General features: G+C 41.5%; 1 protein-coding gene and 1 long non-coding RNA gene across 3 annotated transcripts; one reads left to right on the forward strand and one right to left on the reverse strand.

Moving 5' to 3' along the window:
• Positions 1-4,596: 4,596 nt before the first annotated feature.
• LOC135571375 (uncharacterized) lies at positions 4,597-14,207 on the reverse strand. 2 transcript variants are annotated; one of them, XR_010463751.1, is made up of 3 exons: positions 12,629-14,207; positions 10,385-10,552; positions 4,597-10,158 (listed from the first exon to the last, which is right to left on the reverse strand). It is a non-coding gene; the product is annotated as an uncharacterized LOC135571375 (long non-coding RNA). The 2 variants fall into 2 exon arrangements; XR_010463750.1 differs by having other exon boundaries at positions 4,597-10,552.
• A 107-nt stretch (positions 14,208-14,314) lies between these two features.
• On the forward strand, positions 14,315-16,046 carry ddt (D-dopachrome tautomerase). The gene is made up of 3 exons (XM_029647943.2): positions 14,315-14,522; positions 14,786-14,961; positions 15,484-16,046. The coding sequence occupies exons 1-3, from the start codon at positions 14,415-14,417 to the stop codon at positions 15,554-15,556; spliced, it is 357 nt and encodes a 118-aa protein (XP_029503803.1). The 5' UTR covers positions 14,315-14,414; the 3' UTR covers positions 15,557-16,046.
• Positions 16,047-18,598: the final 2,552 nt, after the last annotated feature.

The following is an 18,598-nucleotide window of genomic DNA, read 5'->3' on the forward strand; positions in this document are numbered from 1 at the left end:
ATTAATCTTCTCCTTTCCCCCTTCTGATGACCAGGTGGCGAATCGCATCTCTGCATGTCTGGCAGACATATCAGTGTGGATGACGGATCACCACCTCAAGCTGAACCTCGGCAAGACGGAGCTGCTCTTCCTCCCGGGGAAGGACTGCCCGTTCCATGATCTCGCCATCACGGTTGACAACTCCATTGTGTCCTCCTCCCAGAGCGCTAAGAACCTTGGCGTGATCCTGGACAACACCCTGTCGTTCTCAACTAACATCAAGGCGGTGGCCCGTTCCTGTAGGTTCATGCTCTACAACATCCGCAGAGTATGACCCTGCCTCACACAGGAAGCGGCGCAGGTCCTAATCCAGGCACTTGTCATCTCCCGTCTGGATTACTGCAACTCACTGTTGGCTGGGCTCCCTGCCTGTGCCATTAAACCCCTACAACTCATCCAGAACGCCGCAGCCCGTCTGGTGTTCAACCTTCCCAAGTTCTCTCACGTCACCCCGCTCCTCCGCTCCCTCCACTGGCTTCCAGTTGAAGCTCGCATCCGCTACAAGACCATGGTGCTTGCCTACGGAGCTGTGAGGGGAACGGCACCTCAGTACCTCCAGGCTCTGATCAGGCCCTACACCCAAACAAGGGCACTGCGTTCATCCACCTCTGGCCTGCTCGCCTCCCTACCACTGAGGAAGTACAGTTCCCGCTCAGCCCAGTCAAAACTGTTCGCTGCTCTGGCCCCCCAATGGTGGAACAAACTCCCTCACGACGCTAGGACAGCGGAGTCAATCACCACCTTCCGGAGACACCTGAAACCCCACCTCTTTAAGGAATACCTAGGATAGGATAAAGTAATCCTTCTCACATCCCCCCCCCCTTAAAAGATTTAGATGCACTATTGTAAAGTGGCTGTTCCACTGGATGTCATAAGGTGAACGCACCAATTTGTAAGTTGCTCTGGATAAGAGCGTCTGCTAAATGACTTAAATGTAAATGTAAATGACTTTAGTAGTACTTAGTACTTGTCCTATTACCAGGACAGCGGAGTCAATCACCACCTTCCGGAGACACCTGAAACCCCACCTCTTTAAGGAATACCTAGGATAGGATAAAGTAATCCTTCTCACCCCCCTTAAAAGATTTAGATGCACTATTGTAAAGTGGCTGCTCCACTGGATGTCATAAGGTGAATGCACCAATTTGTAAGTCGCTCTGGATAAGAGCGTCTGCTAAATGACTTAAATGTAAATGTAAATTACTTAAGTACTTTACACCACTGCACCTGAGCGAGTCTGACCACAAGTCAAAGACCACTATGATGACACACCAAATGTGTTTGCTGGTTCGCGGGAAAAGAGTAGGAATAGGCTTTTGTAAACTACAGTTCAAACTATGTCTTCCAATGGTGCGACTGCTGTCGGTATCCAAAGATTATACAATTTGAATAAATGCTTGGAGGTAAGGATGACACCAGTGGTGTAGTCTATGACGATGCTTATTATTGATATCTACATAGGCATTGATGTGAATCACACTGCTGCTCTTTCATTTAGCTATTTGCGCCTTACAGAATGTGGTTGTTGTGGATGGCTGTTCACAAATCTAAATGTGTATTTGAACCCAATAATGGTTGAATTAAAGAAGTTTAAACTGCCTATCAATCATTGTTTTTGAAACCAGTGGACAGCCAGTGAAAAATGCACTCTTGCAACAGCTGCATAGTGCGGATCAAAGTCTATGGAATAAAAGTGGGGCTTTTATTGCTCAATCTAATTCATGCTGATAAAAAAAACATCCATAGGCCTAATGGACACATGCTCAGACCTGCACACTTTTGATAGATTTAAAGGGGTAATCTGTAGTTGCTACATCCATTTTGGATTTATAAATTATATATATACACTAACGTTCAAAAGATTGGGGTCACTTAGAAATGTCCTTGTTTTTGAAAGAAAAGCATTTTTTGGTCCATTAAAATAACATCAAATTGATCAGAAAACAGTGTAGACATTGTTAATGTTGTAAATGACTATTGTAGCTGGAAACGGCAGATTATTTATGGAATATCTACATATGTGTATAGAGGCCCATTATCAAATCAAATTTATTTATATAGCCCTTCGTACATCAGCTGATATCTCAAAGTGCTGTACAGAAACCCAGCCTAAAACCCCAAACAGCAAGCAATGCAGGTGTAGAAGCACGGTGGCTAGGAAAAACTCCCTAGAAAGGCCAAAACCTAGGAAGAAACCTAGAGAGGAACCAGGCTATGTGGGGTGGCCAGTCCTCTTCTGGCTGTGCCGGGTGGAGATTATAACAGAACATGGCCAAGATGTTCAAATGTTCATAAATGACCAGCATGGTCGTATAATAATAGGGCAGAACAGTTGAAACTGGAGTAGCAGCACGGTCAGGTGGACTGGGGACAGCAAGGAGTCATCATGTCAGCAAACATCACTCCTGTGTTCCAATGCGACATTGTGTTAGCTAATCCAAGTTTATAATTTTAAAAAGGTACATTAGAGTGTCTAGTTTGAGAAACAGACCCCTCACAAGTCCTCAACTGGCAGTTTTACTAAATAGTATCCTAGAAATAGCATATGAACATGCCAATAAACCCTGGATTGCGCATGCAATGTACTGGCCAATGAGAGGCTTTGAAGCCACCGGTCGGCCATATTGGCACTCCCAAGAAGAAGCAGTCCTCCTTAGCAGTGGTTCCCAAACTGTGGGGCAGCGCGAGGGGTTGTCCCTTGTTGCAGTACACGACACATTGATCTCACACATAGATGCCCACACCCCTAGACGCAATAAGTAAGCCATCACCATCTGCACCCATTCAACATAGCCTAGATTTACGGTTTTATTACTTCTAAACAAAATAAAAATGTTTCGTTTTCACACGCTTACAATGATGTTTTGATTCTTGCTTTAACAGTCGTTAAGATTATATTTGGTTGGGATATTTGCTAAATGACTTTGGGATGCAGCAGTTGGTAGCTAGAATGCTAACACTCATTGATATAGGCTGTTGCAAAAGCTAGCCAAAGAGCAATTTTACTGGTTGAAGTTGGTGTTTTTTAAGTACAATGCAGTTGATTTGCGGTGATGACACAAACATTATATTAAGCACGACATTCATATGTCATTCAATTTTTATCTAAATGTAGTGTGAAATGCATTCATAAACAACCTGTAAATAGAGGCTTTTTTTGCTGGTGTTCTATAAGAACTCCCCCTTATTCTGCCACCAACTTTCGCGCATCGCCCAATGTTTGCAAACACAGAAAGTGATCTATAGTATAATGTGCAAGGTGCAATTTCAAAATTGTGCATCATCAGTTCCTCTTGTCACGTTAGTCATTGCATACCATAGAGAACTATTTATAACTTGTCAGAAATGTCCAGATCAACTAGCCCATGTCAGCTAACATCATTTTATGTCGTTTTTTTTTTACCATAGATATTGTTGTAATTTTTTTGTCACTCAAATATCACATGAATACACATTAGACATGGCAAAATATATAGAATTGCAAGAAAATTTGCTTTATAATGGCAAATTTGTCTTGGCAACCCATGGCAAAATTTGTAGAATTGCAGGAAATAAGCTTTAAACCTGCAAAATTCTCTCTACCAACAATAGGGGTGTGAACAGTTTGTGCTTGTGCCCATAGAATTAGATGTGGCGTGTGTGCAAAGGGGGGGGGGGTTCCCCAATGCTAGAAGGGGGACCCCAATTGAAAAAGTTTGGAATCCCCTGCTCCATAGGAATTAATGGAATTCTACAGTATTTAAATTCAATGTTTCAAGAACAGAATTACCTGTATTTAAGTATTTTTGTTGTTGTAGTTGGGGCAGTAACATTATAACTTTCAAAAATTATACTTTAAGGAAATGTTTTTATTATTTTGTATTTTTATGTTTAGCTCACATAATGTAATTTAAAAGTATGCATTAAGATGTCTGTAAAATAATAAACATGGCCAAAACAAATGTAGACATTAATACATGCATTTCTATAGCTTAAAAAAAAGTTTTTGCGTGGAGGAGTGCTAAGATGGAGGTGTTGTGACTTGAAAACAGCGCCCCCTTTTAGTCATCTAGTGTGTATATATATATATATATATATTGTAATGAACTGACTAGATCATAAAGGAACAATTGTTTGGCCGTAGCCCACGCCAAATAAATGAAAGATAACCCACAAGCTAATCGTGACCTTCTCTTGTGAAGCCCAGACGTAAGAGAGAGAACAAAGGCTAAACCTGGTCTTAACTTCCAATGTTCCATCCCCATGCCCAATCCCCCTCCACGCCACTCCGCCAACCGCCAGGATGCCCGGCATCAGAACATTCCAGGCATTCCCGTGATTGGCAGATTGATTGGCATTTTGGACCCCGCGAACACTGGGTACTGGTAAGTACAACACAACCACCTACTAGCCTAACACATAACACACAGCTGTCTGTGTGGGTCGCTACAATATATATATACATTTTCCTACATTTAACAAAGGAAGAATAAGAGCCCTCTCCCCTTTATCTGTGGTGATTTCTTTGTTAGGTAACAGCATTACAATGAGATAAACACAACACATGAAATCTGTGGGTGGTAGTTTTATTTAACCTTTATTTTATCAGGGAGTCATACTGAGACCAAGGTCTCTTTACAGATAAGCCATGAATTACACAAATTACAGAAAATACACACGGAACAAAAATATAAAGGCAACATGTAAAGTGTTTGTCACATGTTTCATGATCTGAAATAAAAAATCCCAGACATTTTACATACACACAAAAGCTTATTTCTCTCAAATTTTGTGCACAAATTTGTTTATAACCCTCCTTTGTTCATATTTCTCCTTTGCCAAGATAATCCATGCACCTGACAGGTGTGGACTATCAAGAAGCTAAACAGCATGATCATTACACAGATGCACTTTGTGCTGGGGCCAATAAAAGGCCACTTTAAAATGTGCAGATTTGTCACACAACACAATGCCACAGATGTCTCAAATTTTGAGGGAGCGTGCAATTAACATGCTGACTGCAGTAATGTCTACCAGAGCTGTTTCCAGATAATGTCATGTTTATTTCTCTATCATAAACTGCCTCAAATGTTGTTTTACAGAATTTGGCAGTACATCCAACCGGCCTCACAACCACAGACCACGTGTAACCACACGAGGCCAGGACCTCCCCATCTGGCTTTTTCACTGGGATCGTCTGAGGTGGGGGCAGGGGGGATTGAGGAGTATTTCTGTCTGTAATAAAGCCCTTTCATGGGGAAAAACTCATTATTGGCTATCCAGTGGGTGGGCATGCCTGCCAAGTGGGTGGGCCTATGCCCTATGCCCCACCCATTGCTGCACCCCTGCCCAGTCATGTGAAATCCATAGATTAGGGCATTTGAATGGACTGATTTCCTTATATTAACTGTAACTCAGTAAAATCGTTCACGTTGTTGCATGTTATATTTTTGTTCACTATAAATACAAAATGCGAGCAGAAAGAAAAACACGATCATAAAAAACGAAACATATTCATCAATAATAAGGTCCTCAATCAGCTTTCTGAATTGCCCTAGAGACACCAAAACATTGTTCCACAAATAAGGTGTAAGAAAATGTGATTTACCTAACTCAGTAGACTAGAGACCAAAGGAATTTCCAGAGTTCACCTCACTGAGCCCGGGTGTGGTAACTCGTATGTCTAAAGTTTGATGATGGTACAGTGAGACTTTTTGTAAAAGGGCTTTATGAATGAAAACATAGCAATCTATCAACCTATGTGACGTCAAAGCGAGCCAACCAACTTTCTGGTAGAGAATGCAGTGATGAGTACTAAAATTGTCGCCTAGGAACTTGATCAATATGGACACAAACCAAATCAGAGTTATTTTTATGCACTCCAGAGCGCAATAAACATATACTTAGTTTTACCTGCATTCTATACTAATTTCAGGTCAATAAAGTTTTTCTGTAATATAGGTTCAGATAGAGCCTGGTCAACTGTGGAGTCAATAGCATACACAACAGTATCCTCAGCATACAAGCAGGTTAAAACATTTTACAAACAAGTTGATATTGTTATTTTATTTATTTTATTTTATTTAACTAGGCAAGTCAGTTAAGAACAAATTCTTATTTACAATGATGGCCTACCGGGGAACAGTGGGTTAACTGCCTTGTTCTTGATTTGTTTTACCTTGTCAGCTCGGGGATTCGATCCAGCAACGCTCTAACCACTAGCCTATGTAGCCTAGCCTATGTAAACAGTAAAAAGTACAGGACCCAGAATCGACCCTTGCGGGACACCTTTCATAATATCCAGGAAACCTGATTTAATACCATCAGTAGATACACATTGAGTTCTATCTAGTGATTTTTAAACCAGTTACATGCAGCCTGATCTAAGACAATTGAGGAAAGCATCTGAATTATCAGTAAGTGTTACCACTCAGTTTTAGTTAAAAAATGTAATGTCACATGCACAAGATACAGCAGGTGTAACACCGTACAGTATGCTTAACTTATGAGCTCTTTCCCAACAATGCACAATAAACGTTAACATAGATTAGATATATAGATGTGAAATAAAACATGTGAACTGTGAGAGAAGAAAGAAAAGAAAAAGGAGAATATAGTTAAAGTATACTATATACAGGTAAGTGCAGTTAAGGTATACTGTATACAGGTGAGTGCAGTACCAATACCGTTGTTACAATGTGCAGGGGTACTGGAGTGATTGAGGTAGAAATGTACATGTAAACAAGTGGTAGCCCTTTCCTGCAGCCACATGATCTAGTGGCCTGATGGGTGGAATGTTATTCATCTTTTTCATAATTTCATATTTAATAGAACTTTATTTTGTTTTAACCGGAGAAGATCTGGTGTTTCTACATCAAACATTTTTGTTATATTTCAGACTTTTGCGATGTATATAAAGTGTAATATTGGGATGCAAACTCAAAATTGAATACATTTCAACTTCATATCTGACATGGTACAGATGTCTTCTTTTTTTAAGCCCATAACCATGTGTGAGGTGTATACTTTTGTTTCAAGGTAGATTTGTTGAAGACTGCCAATAAACACTTAGTGTGACCCTGATTTAGCCCACTGCAGTAAAAGGTTAAAGTGGCTGGTAGCAGGATAAATACTGAAGGATAATAATAATCGTGACAAACAATACAGCAGCATCGGATGGTAATATGAATCCCTATAATAAATCAATCAATTATGGCAGCAGCATATGTGGTGCGTGCATGGTAATGATTGAGTGTGAGTGTATGTGTGAGGTGTCAGTGGGGAGTGTGTGAGCATGGGTGCATGAGTGTGTGTGTATACGTGGATGTGAAGAGTGTCAGTGTAGGTGTATGTGGCTAAGTGGTAGAGACCTGAGGATGGGCATAGAGTCCGTGCAGGTAGTCTGTGGAAGAGAGAGAGGGCAGGGGTGGTCAGCTATTCAAGTTTTATGCTATTAAACAGTCTTATGGCCTGGGAAAATAAGCTCTTTTGGAGCCTGTTGGTCCTCAACCCGATGCTCCAGTACCACCTGCTGGACGGGAGCAGAACTTGAGATCTCTGAAATGTAATTACTTGTTTAATAATAATTTGATGGGTGCTTATATCTGTCCTATTTCACAAATGTAGAAGTGTGCATTACTATGCATGTGTGCCTAATTGATTAGCCTAATAAAGGATGCAAGACAGTGACGACTCATGAGGGATCAAAGTAGTCTCTCATGTGTGCCTCCATAAAAACATAATGTCATAAAGGTAGTCCATGATGTAGCACGTGGCCCTAAATTAACAGAGCCCGCAAATATTGTCCTCCAATCATCATCACACGATTTGGATTACGGGGGACCAGTGGGGGTAACAGACCCCCTGAATGCTACGAGTCACCTAAATGCAACATAGTAATACTTTGGGAGAGGGTCTTTCAATTATGCTAATTTAACAATTCTCCTATTTATTTAAAATGCAATAAAAATCCAATTGTATTTGTCACATGCGCTGAATACAACATGTGTAGACCTTAATGTGAAATGCAGTTAAGAAAATATTTACTAAATAACTAAAGTAAAAGAAAATGAATAAAGTAACACAATAAAATAACATTAATGAGGCTATATACAGGTGGTACCGGTACTGAGTGAACGTGTGGGGATACAGGTTAGTCGAGGTAATTTGTACGTGTAGGTAGGGGTAAAGTGACAATGCATAGATAATAAACAGCGAGTAGCAGCAGCGTAAAAACAAAGGGGGGGGGGGGGGGGTCAATGCAAACAGTCCGGGTGGTCATTTGATTAGTTGTTCAGCAGTCTTATGGCTTTGGGGTAGGAGCCTTTTGGACCCAGACTTGGCTAGCGCTTGCTGTGTGGTAGCAGAGAGAACAGCCTATGACGGGTGACTGGAGTCTTTTACATTTTTTGGGGTCTTCCTCTGACACCGCCTGGTATATAGGTCCTGGATGGCAGGAAGCTTGGCCCCAGTGATGTACTTGGCTGTACGCACTACCCTCTGTAACACCTTAAGGTCGGATGCCAAGCAGTTGCCAGACCAGGCGGTGATGTAACCAGTCAGGATGCTTTCGATAGTGCAGCTGTAGAACTTTTTGAGGATCTGAGGACCCATGCCAAATCTTTTCAGTCTCCTGAGGGGGAAAAGGTGTTGTCGTGCCCTTTTCACAACTTTCTTGGTGTGTTTGGACCATGATAGTTTGTTGTATTGCTACAGTGGTAAATATTAAAATAAAAGCTTATTCCAAATTAACCAAACATAATTATGACTTACTGTGTGTCTGGATTTGATTTGAGCTCTGATCAGCATGAAAATTCAAACCTGATGCTACCTGAGCCTGATGAGTCATATATTAAATACATTTTATGAGCCCTACATTAACAACATTTTTTTTTAAAAGCCCAAATTATTGTCCAATACATATATGATTCATAGGTTACTGCACATTACGCACAACAGAAAAACATAAAAGCCCATAAATGTAGCTAGCTATATGCTTTCTTGGGGAAATAAATTAAATGAGCTCCAGTCGGCAAATTTTTGGAGTTTAAACTGTATTACTATGCTGTATTGTATTATATGGACTGGAATTCGTTCAAACCATGATAAAACAGAAGAGAACATGTGATTCTGGTGCAGCACATGCGGCCTACTGTTAGGATCAACACTGGTAGAGATGAGAAGCAGGTACAGGGAGTGAACATTTAATAGCAACGAACATGGAACAGGACAGGACAGCATCTGGACATGAACAAATAACAACATTAATGCTGACACAGGGAATAAACAGTTATAAAGGGGGTAATCAACAAGGTAATGGAGTCCAGGTGAGTCCAATATTGCACCGCTGCGCGTAATGATGGTGACAGGTGTGCGTAATGAAGGGCAGCCTGGCACCCTTGAGCGGCAGAGAGGGAGAGCGGGAGCGGGCGTGACAGTACCCCCCCTCTAGGGGCACCACCCGGCATCCCACCTAGGCGAGTATGGTGGGCCGGCCGAGGCAAGGGCGCTGGATAAGCCGGCTGGGGGCGTAGAAGCCCGACAAGCCGGCTGAGGCGTGGGAGCCTGGCGAGCCGGCTGAGGTGTGGGAGTCTGACGAACCGGCACAGGTGTGAAAGCCTGACGATCCCGCTGAGGCGTGGGAGCCCCACGAACCGGCTGAGAAGTGGGAGCTTGATGGGCCGGCTGAAGCATGATGTGGGGTGGGAGCTTGACGAGCCCACCGAGGCAAGAAGACCTCTTGAGCCAGCTAAGGCGTGGAAGCCCGACGAGCTAGCTGAGGCACACCCGGACCCGACTTCACCAACCAAAAAAAAAAAAAACTCCCTGATGCTTCTTTTCATGCTGTCAGCATTCTGTAAGGATCGACGCTGGTAGAGACGATAAACAGGTACAGGGAGTGAACATTTAATGGGAACAGGACAGGACAGCATCTGGACATGAACACATAAAGACATTAATGCTGACACAGGGAACAAATGGGGGAGCAGACAGTTATATAGGGGGTATTAAACAAGGTAGGTGTCCAGGTGAGTCCAATATTGCGCAGCTGCTCGTAATGAAGGTGACAGGTGTGCATAATGAAGGGCAGCCTGGCGCCCTCGAACGCCAGAGAGGGAGAGCGGGAGCAGGCGTGACAGCCTACAAAGTAAAAAGTATAGGCTAGCGAATTTGATTTCAAAATATAGCGAATTTGATTTTGAAATATAGTAGGGCCTATTTGTATAATTAGTAGTTTGATGCATATACTATACAGTGCATTCGGAAAGTATTCAGACCCCTCGACTCTTTCCACATTTTGTTACGTTACAGCCTTGTTCTAAAATGGATTAAAAACCCAAATGGGTTTCATTGGTCACAGTCTTACATTCTCAAATGCCCCCATTTCTCTGTCCATCTCAGGGAGCAGAAGGGGAAGAGGAACAGCCAGTGGGTCCCCACACTGCCCAACAGCTCCCACCACCTGGACGCTGTTCCCTGCTCCACCACCATCAACCGCAACCGCATGGGCCGCGACAAGAAGAGGACCTTCCCCCTGTGGTGAGGAAAGCCCACCCACATTGGCCAGTGTTTGTGGATGTATTCATTTAAATACAGCCACAAATAAACTTTGATTGCTTGATTGCTTGTGTGCCATTTACAGTGCATTCGGAAAGTATTCAGACCCTTTCACTTATTCTACATTTTGTTAAGTTACAGCCTTATTGTAAAATTGATTATATTGGATAAATTAAAGGTTGCGTCCTCCGAAAAATGACCCACCTAACCACGCTTCTTAACACCCAGGATTGTGTCGAGGCACAGATCTGGGGAAGAGTACCAAAAAATGTCTGCAGCATTGAAGGTCCCCATGTACACAGTGGCCTCCATCATTCTTAAATGGAAGAAGTTTGGAACCACCAAGACCCTTCCTAGATCTGGCTGCCTGGCCAAACTGAGCAATCGGGGAGAAGGGCCTTGGTCAGGGAGGTGACCAAGAACCTGATGGTCACTTTGACAGAGCTTCAGAGTTCCTCTGTGGAGATAGGAGAACCTTCCAGAAGGACAACCATCTCTGTAGCACTCCACCAATCAGGCCCTTATGGTAGAGTGGCCAGACGGAAGCCGCTCCTCAGTAAAAGGCATGACAGCCTGCTTGGAGTTTGCCATAATGAACCTAAAGACTCTCAGATCATGAGGAAACAATAAGCCGTTCCTCAGTAAAAGGCATGACAGCACGCTTGGAGTTTGCCAAAATGAACCTAAAGACTCTCAGATCATGAGGAAACAAGATTCTCTGGTCTGATGAAATCAATATTTAACTCTTTGGCCTGAATGCCAAGTGTCACGTCTAGAGGAAACCTGGAATCATTCCTATAGTGAAGCATGGTGGTGGCGGCATCATGCGATGGGGATGATTTTCAGCAGCAGGGACTGCGAGACTAGTCAGGATCAAGGGAAAGATGAACAGAGCAAAGTACAGAGAGATCCTTGATGAAAACCTGCTCCAGAGAGCTCAGGACCTCAGACTAGGGTGAAGGTTCACCTTCCAACCGGACAACGACCCTAAGCACACAGCCAAGACAACGCAAGAGTGGCTTCGGGACAATTCTGTGAATGTCCTTGAGTGGCCCAGCCAGAGCCCGGACTTGAACCTGATCGAGCATCTCTGGAGAGACCTGAAAATAGCTGTGCAGCAACGCTCCCCATCCAACCTGACAGAGCTTGAGAGGATCTGCAGAGAGGAATGGGAGAAACTCCCCAAATACAGGTGTGCCAAGCTTGTAGCATCACACCCAAGAAGACTCGAGGCTGTAATCGCTGCCGAAGGTGCTTCAACAAGTACTGAGTAAAGGGTCTGAATACTTGTGTAAATGTGATATTTCAGTTTATTTTTAAAATAAATTTGCAAAAATGTAAAAAAAAACTGTTTTTGCTTTGTCACTATTGGTTATTGTGTGTAGATTAATGAGGGGAAAAAATGATTTAATACGTTTTAGAATAAAGCTGTAATGTTAAAAAAAATGTGGAACAAGTCAAGGGGTCTGAATACTTTCCGAATGCACTGTATATAGATATCCTAGCCTACCATTTTCAGGAAATACATTCAATTCAGTATTAGCCTTACATTTAGCTAGTTAATGATGGGTTATACATAATAAGCGTTTAACTTATATCCTCGGTCGCTTGCGCATTACGCAATCGTATTTTGGATGTAATTTCAAGGGAGTTGATGGAGAGAGAGAGAGAGAGAGAGAGACTGTGAAAGTGCTCACATATGCACTGATTTAAAGCAACAATATTTGACTGATAGGCGTTTTAAAACTTTGCAGCTGTAATTTAAAAAATTATTATCTTTAAATTAAAAAATACGTTGTCCCCCCCGAAAGCCAGATGGAGATGGGTAGATGAGACGCGCATTCGGTCTTTATATTACTGTAGCTTAGGCTATACTGCAGTAAATGTAGGCCTACGGTCTACATGCATTGTGAACTACACTCTATAATGCAATGGGCTGTCTGCCCCCACCCTTTGATTCATCATGCAGAGAAGCCAGATTTAGACATTGCATATCATTTAATAGTTCCAATTCATGCCATGCTGTTCACATAAATAATTTATTATAATTTACCTGTTTCTCGCAGTTATTTATTCCCGGGAAAAGGGAGAGGGTTCCCCCATTCAACCCTATTCTTGTTGCCTTCTTCTGTGGTCACAAGCACAGGAAGTGCAGCCACGAGCTGAAAAACCGGTGTCGTCTGCCTGTAATGTTTTGACTACTTATGCACTATACAAACAAGCAGTGGTGGAAAAAGTCCCCAACAGTCGTGTTTGAGTCATTTCTATGAAGATATACCTGTACTTTTACTCAAGTAAAAGTGAAAGTCACCCAGTAAAATACTACTTGAGTAAAAGTCTAAAAGTATTTGGTTTTAAATATACTCATCAAAAGTAAATGTAATTGCTAAAGTATACTTAAAATGCAAATCAATTTATAACATTTTTGACATGTGTTTTTCTGGATTTTGTTGTTGTTATTCTGTCGCTCACTGTTCAACAAAACCTACCGTTAAAATTATAGACTGATCATTTCTTTGTCAGTGGGCAAACGTACAAAATCAGCAGGGGATCAAATACTTTTTGGGCTTATTTTGGCGAGAGTGAAACCTCGGGGGAAATGGCGCAATGGAGTGTGGGATTGTAGTTAATTACCACGTTTCTGACCTGAACTCGGTTGAATATGTTTAATGAAAACTACAACTCCCTTCAGACATACATGAGAACACCCCATTTTTCTCCTCCTAGAAGAACTGTTAGGCTGTTTTCATGTTATCTAGAGCGTTAGTGACTGTATCTGTGCTGCTGGCAACAATTTAATTACGTTTTTTGCCGACTTTTACTGACACAGGTCATATGTGTGTTGCGCGTCTCGTAAATTAAATTGTTATTCTGCACTCTGGCACACTCAGACGAGAGCACTCTGAATATCGGAATAGATAGTCAGCGTGAATTTACGAACGCATCCCCGGAGAAACTGCACGTTGGGCTCACAAAAAATGTGATGTTTAATCGCTCAGCACTATTCTGCACAAATAATATTATATTTGAATAAAGTATTGAATAAAATCAAAGTTTATTTGTCAGGATCACAGGTAAATAGTACAATGTGTAAATAGTACAATGAAAGTATTACTTGCAGCTCTTCCTCAACTGCAGAATGAATGTAAAGTAGCAGAGTCAATCAATAGACAATAAGACAATACAAATAAAATTATCACAACAGTTGGTAAAAAAAAGACAAGGTAATAAAACATATAATAAAAAAACACAATCATTTAAAGATGCACTATGCAGAAATCGCTCCACCACTTTCTGGTTGCAAAAATTATGTTTATGTCACAAAACAAGCAAGTATATAGTACCGTATAAACAACTGTGAATATATATTTTCCATAACCATAAATATTGTGTTTTCAGCTGTTTGAAGCTGGTGTACAAAACCCAAAGTAAAAAAAGCAAAACCGAAACTTAAGAGGAAACATAGAAATAGAACACATAAAACATATCTACTGTTTCTTAAACTTGCATTCGATGAGAATGACAGATCTGTTAACACACATTTCTATGTAAATTTGGTTGGGTCGCTACATTTTGCAGCTTTAATGTAAAAATTGATAAAAGAGAACAAATGTCCACAATTGATTAGGATTTCATGCCATGGGTTGCTATCAAATATAACGTGAATAATGCATATGAACCTGGGTGGGAACGGACAAATCACAGCTCATGAGGCGTTTCTCTACCGACCAATGCGCAGAAGAGAAGTGCAATCGCTTTCTCAAACAAAGTGAACACTCGCAGTAAACTGACCCCTGTAGCCATCTCATCTGACAGAACGGTCTCTTTACGAAATCATCATGCCATTCATTGATTTGGAAAGTAACTTACCTGCTAGTAAGTTTTCTGAGGATTTCTTGAAAAAGCTAGGGTCCAAAACAGCTGCTGTTCTAGGCAAACCCGAAGAGGTGAGTAGGTAGCTTTGGTTCACCGCGTTACAGTCGATAGCGCGCCGGACCTCGGGCTCGAAGGTCGAGGTTTCGAGACCTGCTCCCTGCTGTTTCATTACACTATATTTAATAATGCTACTGAGTGAAGTTGCCTCACTGCAGCTAAATAGCAGAGGTTGCAAAATATCACCAATACAACATTCTCTATTGAGATTGCAGTTTACTGTAGCTTAGCTAGGTTGTGCTCGTGTGTGCATTTATGTTGTATTTTTTTTATGTAGAGAATGATGTTGGTGGTGAAGCCTGGACTGCCAATGCTCATGGGTGGAACTTGCGCTCCGTGCGTCATACTGTCCGTGTCCGCCATCGGTGTCACTGACACTGCGGAGAAGAACAAGGAACACAGTGCCAATATCTTCCCTTTTCTTATTGGAGAACTTGGTCTTACTGAAGACAGGTTAGTAGCTGATTATGTGTGTAATATGCTACAAATCATTAGTTTTCATATGCAGACGACAAGGAGCTTGCTGTGGATAAAGGACAAAGTCATGTGATACCTCCTCTGATATTGAAAGTGGGAGTGTCCAACACAACTCAGTTATGACCAGTTCCTGTATCCTGTAGCCTCTTTAGAGCACAATTCAACATTGACTTCTCTAGCAAGTTTCTTATCTGTTATGCCATGGTGTTTCTGGATTTATGGACAGTGCAGGCAGATGTGTAGTTTAGGGAAAGGCTACTAATACAATAAGTTGTTGATTATAGCCTACAGCTTGTAAGTAAGGTGCTCCACTGCCTTGCAACAGCGTCATTCAAAGGGAATATAAATATAAAATATGTATTTACTATATACTGGATTTCATTTGATATTGCATGAATATAATATTGCATTTAGTAGATTTTAATGATATAAACATGATGTTTGGGTATTTGATTTGCATTACATTAATCTAATTATAGGTTAACTTGTATTCTCCAGGATCGTGATCAGGTTCTATGCACTGGAGCCTCATCAGGTTGGAAAGAAAGGTACTGTTATGAGTTACCTGTAGGAGGCACTGTGGACGACAGAGTGACTTCAAGCATCTATTCCACAACAGTTGCCATTGGAGAGGACAAACCCTGTCAGTGTTTCCACCACTCAATTGGACATGAGTGCCACATGTCGTCAATAAGACTTTGTCGCCATGAAACTATGTCCTGGAACCAGGACTCATTCATTTATATTTCTGTACATGTCTGCCATAGTAAACAGAACCACACATTTGACAAGCTAGATGATAAAATACCCTGATTAGAGGAAATGTAAGTCAATTGACCTGTCTGTATTCAATGTTATTACTATGTCATTTCAACTATTAATTTCATATCACAAGAACATTGGATAATGTGGTTATTGATTTTTTTTTTTGTTGCTGTTTTTGGTGGTAAGAATCATAATGACTAACACACTACCGTCACTTAGAAATGTCCTTGTTTTTGAAAGAAAAACATGTTTTTTTTGTCCATTAAAAATAACATCAAATTGATAAATACAAAGTTTCTCTGTCCAGTGTCTGTGTTCTTTAAACCATATTTTATTTTTATTGGCCAGTCTGAGATAGGGCTTTTTCTTTGCAACTCTGCCTAGAAGGCCAGCATCCCGGAGATGCCTCCTCACTGTTGACGTTGAGACTGGTGTTTTGTGGGTACTATTTAATGAAGCTGCCAGTTGAGGACTTGTGAGGCGTCTGTTTCTCAAACTAGGCATCAATGTACTTGTCCTCTTGCTCAGTTGTGCACTGGGGCCTCCCACTCCTCTTTCTATTCTGGTTAGAGCCAGTTTGCGCTGTTCTGTGAAGGGAGTAGTACACAGCGTTGTGCCAGATCTTCAGTTTCTTGGCAATTTCTTGCATGGAATTTCTCAGAATCAAATCAAATGGATTTATACAGCCCTTCTTACATCAGCTGATATCTCAAAGTGCTGTACAGAAACCCAGCCTAAAACCCCAAAACAAGAACAAGAATAGACTGACGAGTTTCAGAAGAAAATGATTTGTTTCTGGCCATTTTGAGCCTGTAATTGAAGATTTTTGCAATTTGTTCCAGTCGTTGGCAGCAGAGCACTGGAAGGAAAGGCGGCCAAAGGAAGTGTTGGCTTTGGGGAAGACTAGTGCAATATACAGTGGGGCAAAAAAGTATTTAGTCAGCAACCAATTGTGCAAGTTCTCCCACTCAAAAAGATGAGAGAGAGGCCTGTGATTTTCATCATAGGTACACTTCAACTATGACAGACAAAATGAGGGGGAAAAATCCAGAAAATCACATTGTAGGATTTTTAATGAATTTGTTTGCAAATGATGGTGGAAAATAAGTATTTGGTCAATAACAAAAGTTTATCTCAGTACTTTGTTATATACCCTTTGTTGGCAATGACAGAGGTCAAACGTTTTCTGTAAGTCTTCACAAGGTTTTCACACACGGTTGCTGGTATTTTGGCCCATTCCTCCATGCAGATCTCCTCTAGAGCAGTGATGTTTTGGGGCTGTTGCTGGGCAACACAGACTTTCAACTCCCTCCAAAGATTTTCTATGGGGTTGAGATCTGTACCTGCTGGAGCGTGTGCTGCAGGTGGGTGTTGCTATGGTGACCAATGAGCTGAGATAAGGCAGAGCTTTACCTAGCAAAGACTTATAGATGACCTGGAGCCAGTGGGTTTGGCGACGGATATGTAGTGAGGGCCAGCCAACGAGAGCATACAGATGGCACTGTGATAAACTACATCCAATTTGATGAGAAGAGTGTTGGGGGCTATTGTGTAAATGACATCGCCTACATCAAGGATCGGTAGGATAGTCGGTTTTACAAGGGTATGTTTGGCGGCATGAGTGAAGGAGGCTTTGTTACGACATAGGAAGCTGAGGATGCGGGCAGCAATCGGTTGAAGAGCAGGCACTTATTTTTACTAGCATTTAAGAGCAGTTGGAGCCCACGAAAGGAGTGTTGTATGGCGTTGAACCCCGTTTGGAGGTTTGTTAACACAGTGTCCAAAGAAGGACCAGATCTGCCTTTTCCAGCTACAATAGTCATTTACAACATTAACAATGTCTACACTGTATTTCTGATAAATGTTATGTTATTTTAATGGATAAAAATGTGTATTTCTTTCAAAAACAAGGACATTTCTAAGTGACTCCATAATTAGGAACAGTGCACTGTAAACCAAGCTAATGTTAAAAAAGAAAAAAGGGCTATCTTTCCATGCAATACAGCCCACAACAGTCCAGTATTAGGCCTAATCTTGTCAAACAGCCATGTACATGTGAAGGCAAAAAAATAAATGTATATTTCGACTGTGTGCTTGCTGTCCATACATTACACAATTTTGTATTTATTAGGATCCCTAATTAGCTGCCAAGGCAGCAGCTACACTTCCTGGGGTCCAAACAATATTGTTAGTCTTAAGTTTGCCTTGTAACAATCCCTGCTGGATCAGCTTATTAGTATACAGTAATGTCATTTTGTTTGAAACAGCAAGGCAAATGAAGATGTTCTTGCTCATTCTCGTTTGGCTTGTGTTGAATTCAGAACAACACCCCTTTAATCTTGCTGTATGCATGACATCTTTCAGGATGTTGTCTGCTTCTCCAGGTCCTCTGACAGGGCCAGGTAGAATCTCCCCTTAGCTTTATTCTTATTTATCAGCTTGGTCAGCAGAGCCACTGAGCCTCTTCTCTCTAGCTGCTCATCGTTAAGGATGTGAAAAGACAACTAGGGATGCATTACTATTCTTAGATTGAGAATTACTGCACAGTGATTACTCCCCATATTAGTCAAAAGATAAGACTATGTTACATACCTATATGTATTTTTTAAACTTCTCAGCGAGACTATTCTGGTTCATCTTCTCCAGGATCTTCAAAGTGATTGTCACAGCACCGTCCAGTCTGTAGCTCTGCACCATCTTATCCACTGTGTCCATCCTGTCTCTATTCTCCAGCAAGCTCTTTGGGATGGGAGGATAGTCATTCAACACACCCTGAGTCAGGAACCACTGAAATCTCTTCAACCCGTCTGAGTCCAGATCCTCCATAATGTTAAGCAGCTGAGCCGAA

Source organism: Oncorhynchus nerka, linkage group LG4 (assembly GCF_034236695.1).
Source record: "Oncorhynchus nerka isolate Pitt River linkage group LG4, Oner_Uvic_2.0, whole genome shotgun sequence".
Taxonomy (NCBI): Eukaryota; Metazoa; Chordata; class Actinopteri; order Salmoniformes; family Salmonidae; genus Oncorhynchus; species Oncorhynchus nerka.

Bases quoted from the DNA above. Each gene is read 5' to 3' on its own strand.
- ddt (XM_029647943.2), top strand. From the start codon at position 14,415: ATGCCATTCATTGATTTGGAAAGTAACTTACCTGCTAGTAAGTTTTCT. The intron at 14,523-14,785 runs GTGAGTAGGTAG...TTTTTTATGTAG, and splicing joins TTCTAGGCAAACCCGAAGAG to AGAATGATGTTGGTGGTGAA. The intron at 14,962-15,483 runs GTTAGTAGCTGA...TGTATTCTCCAG, and splicing joins CTTGGTCTTACTGAAGACAG to GATCGTGATCAGGTTCTATG.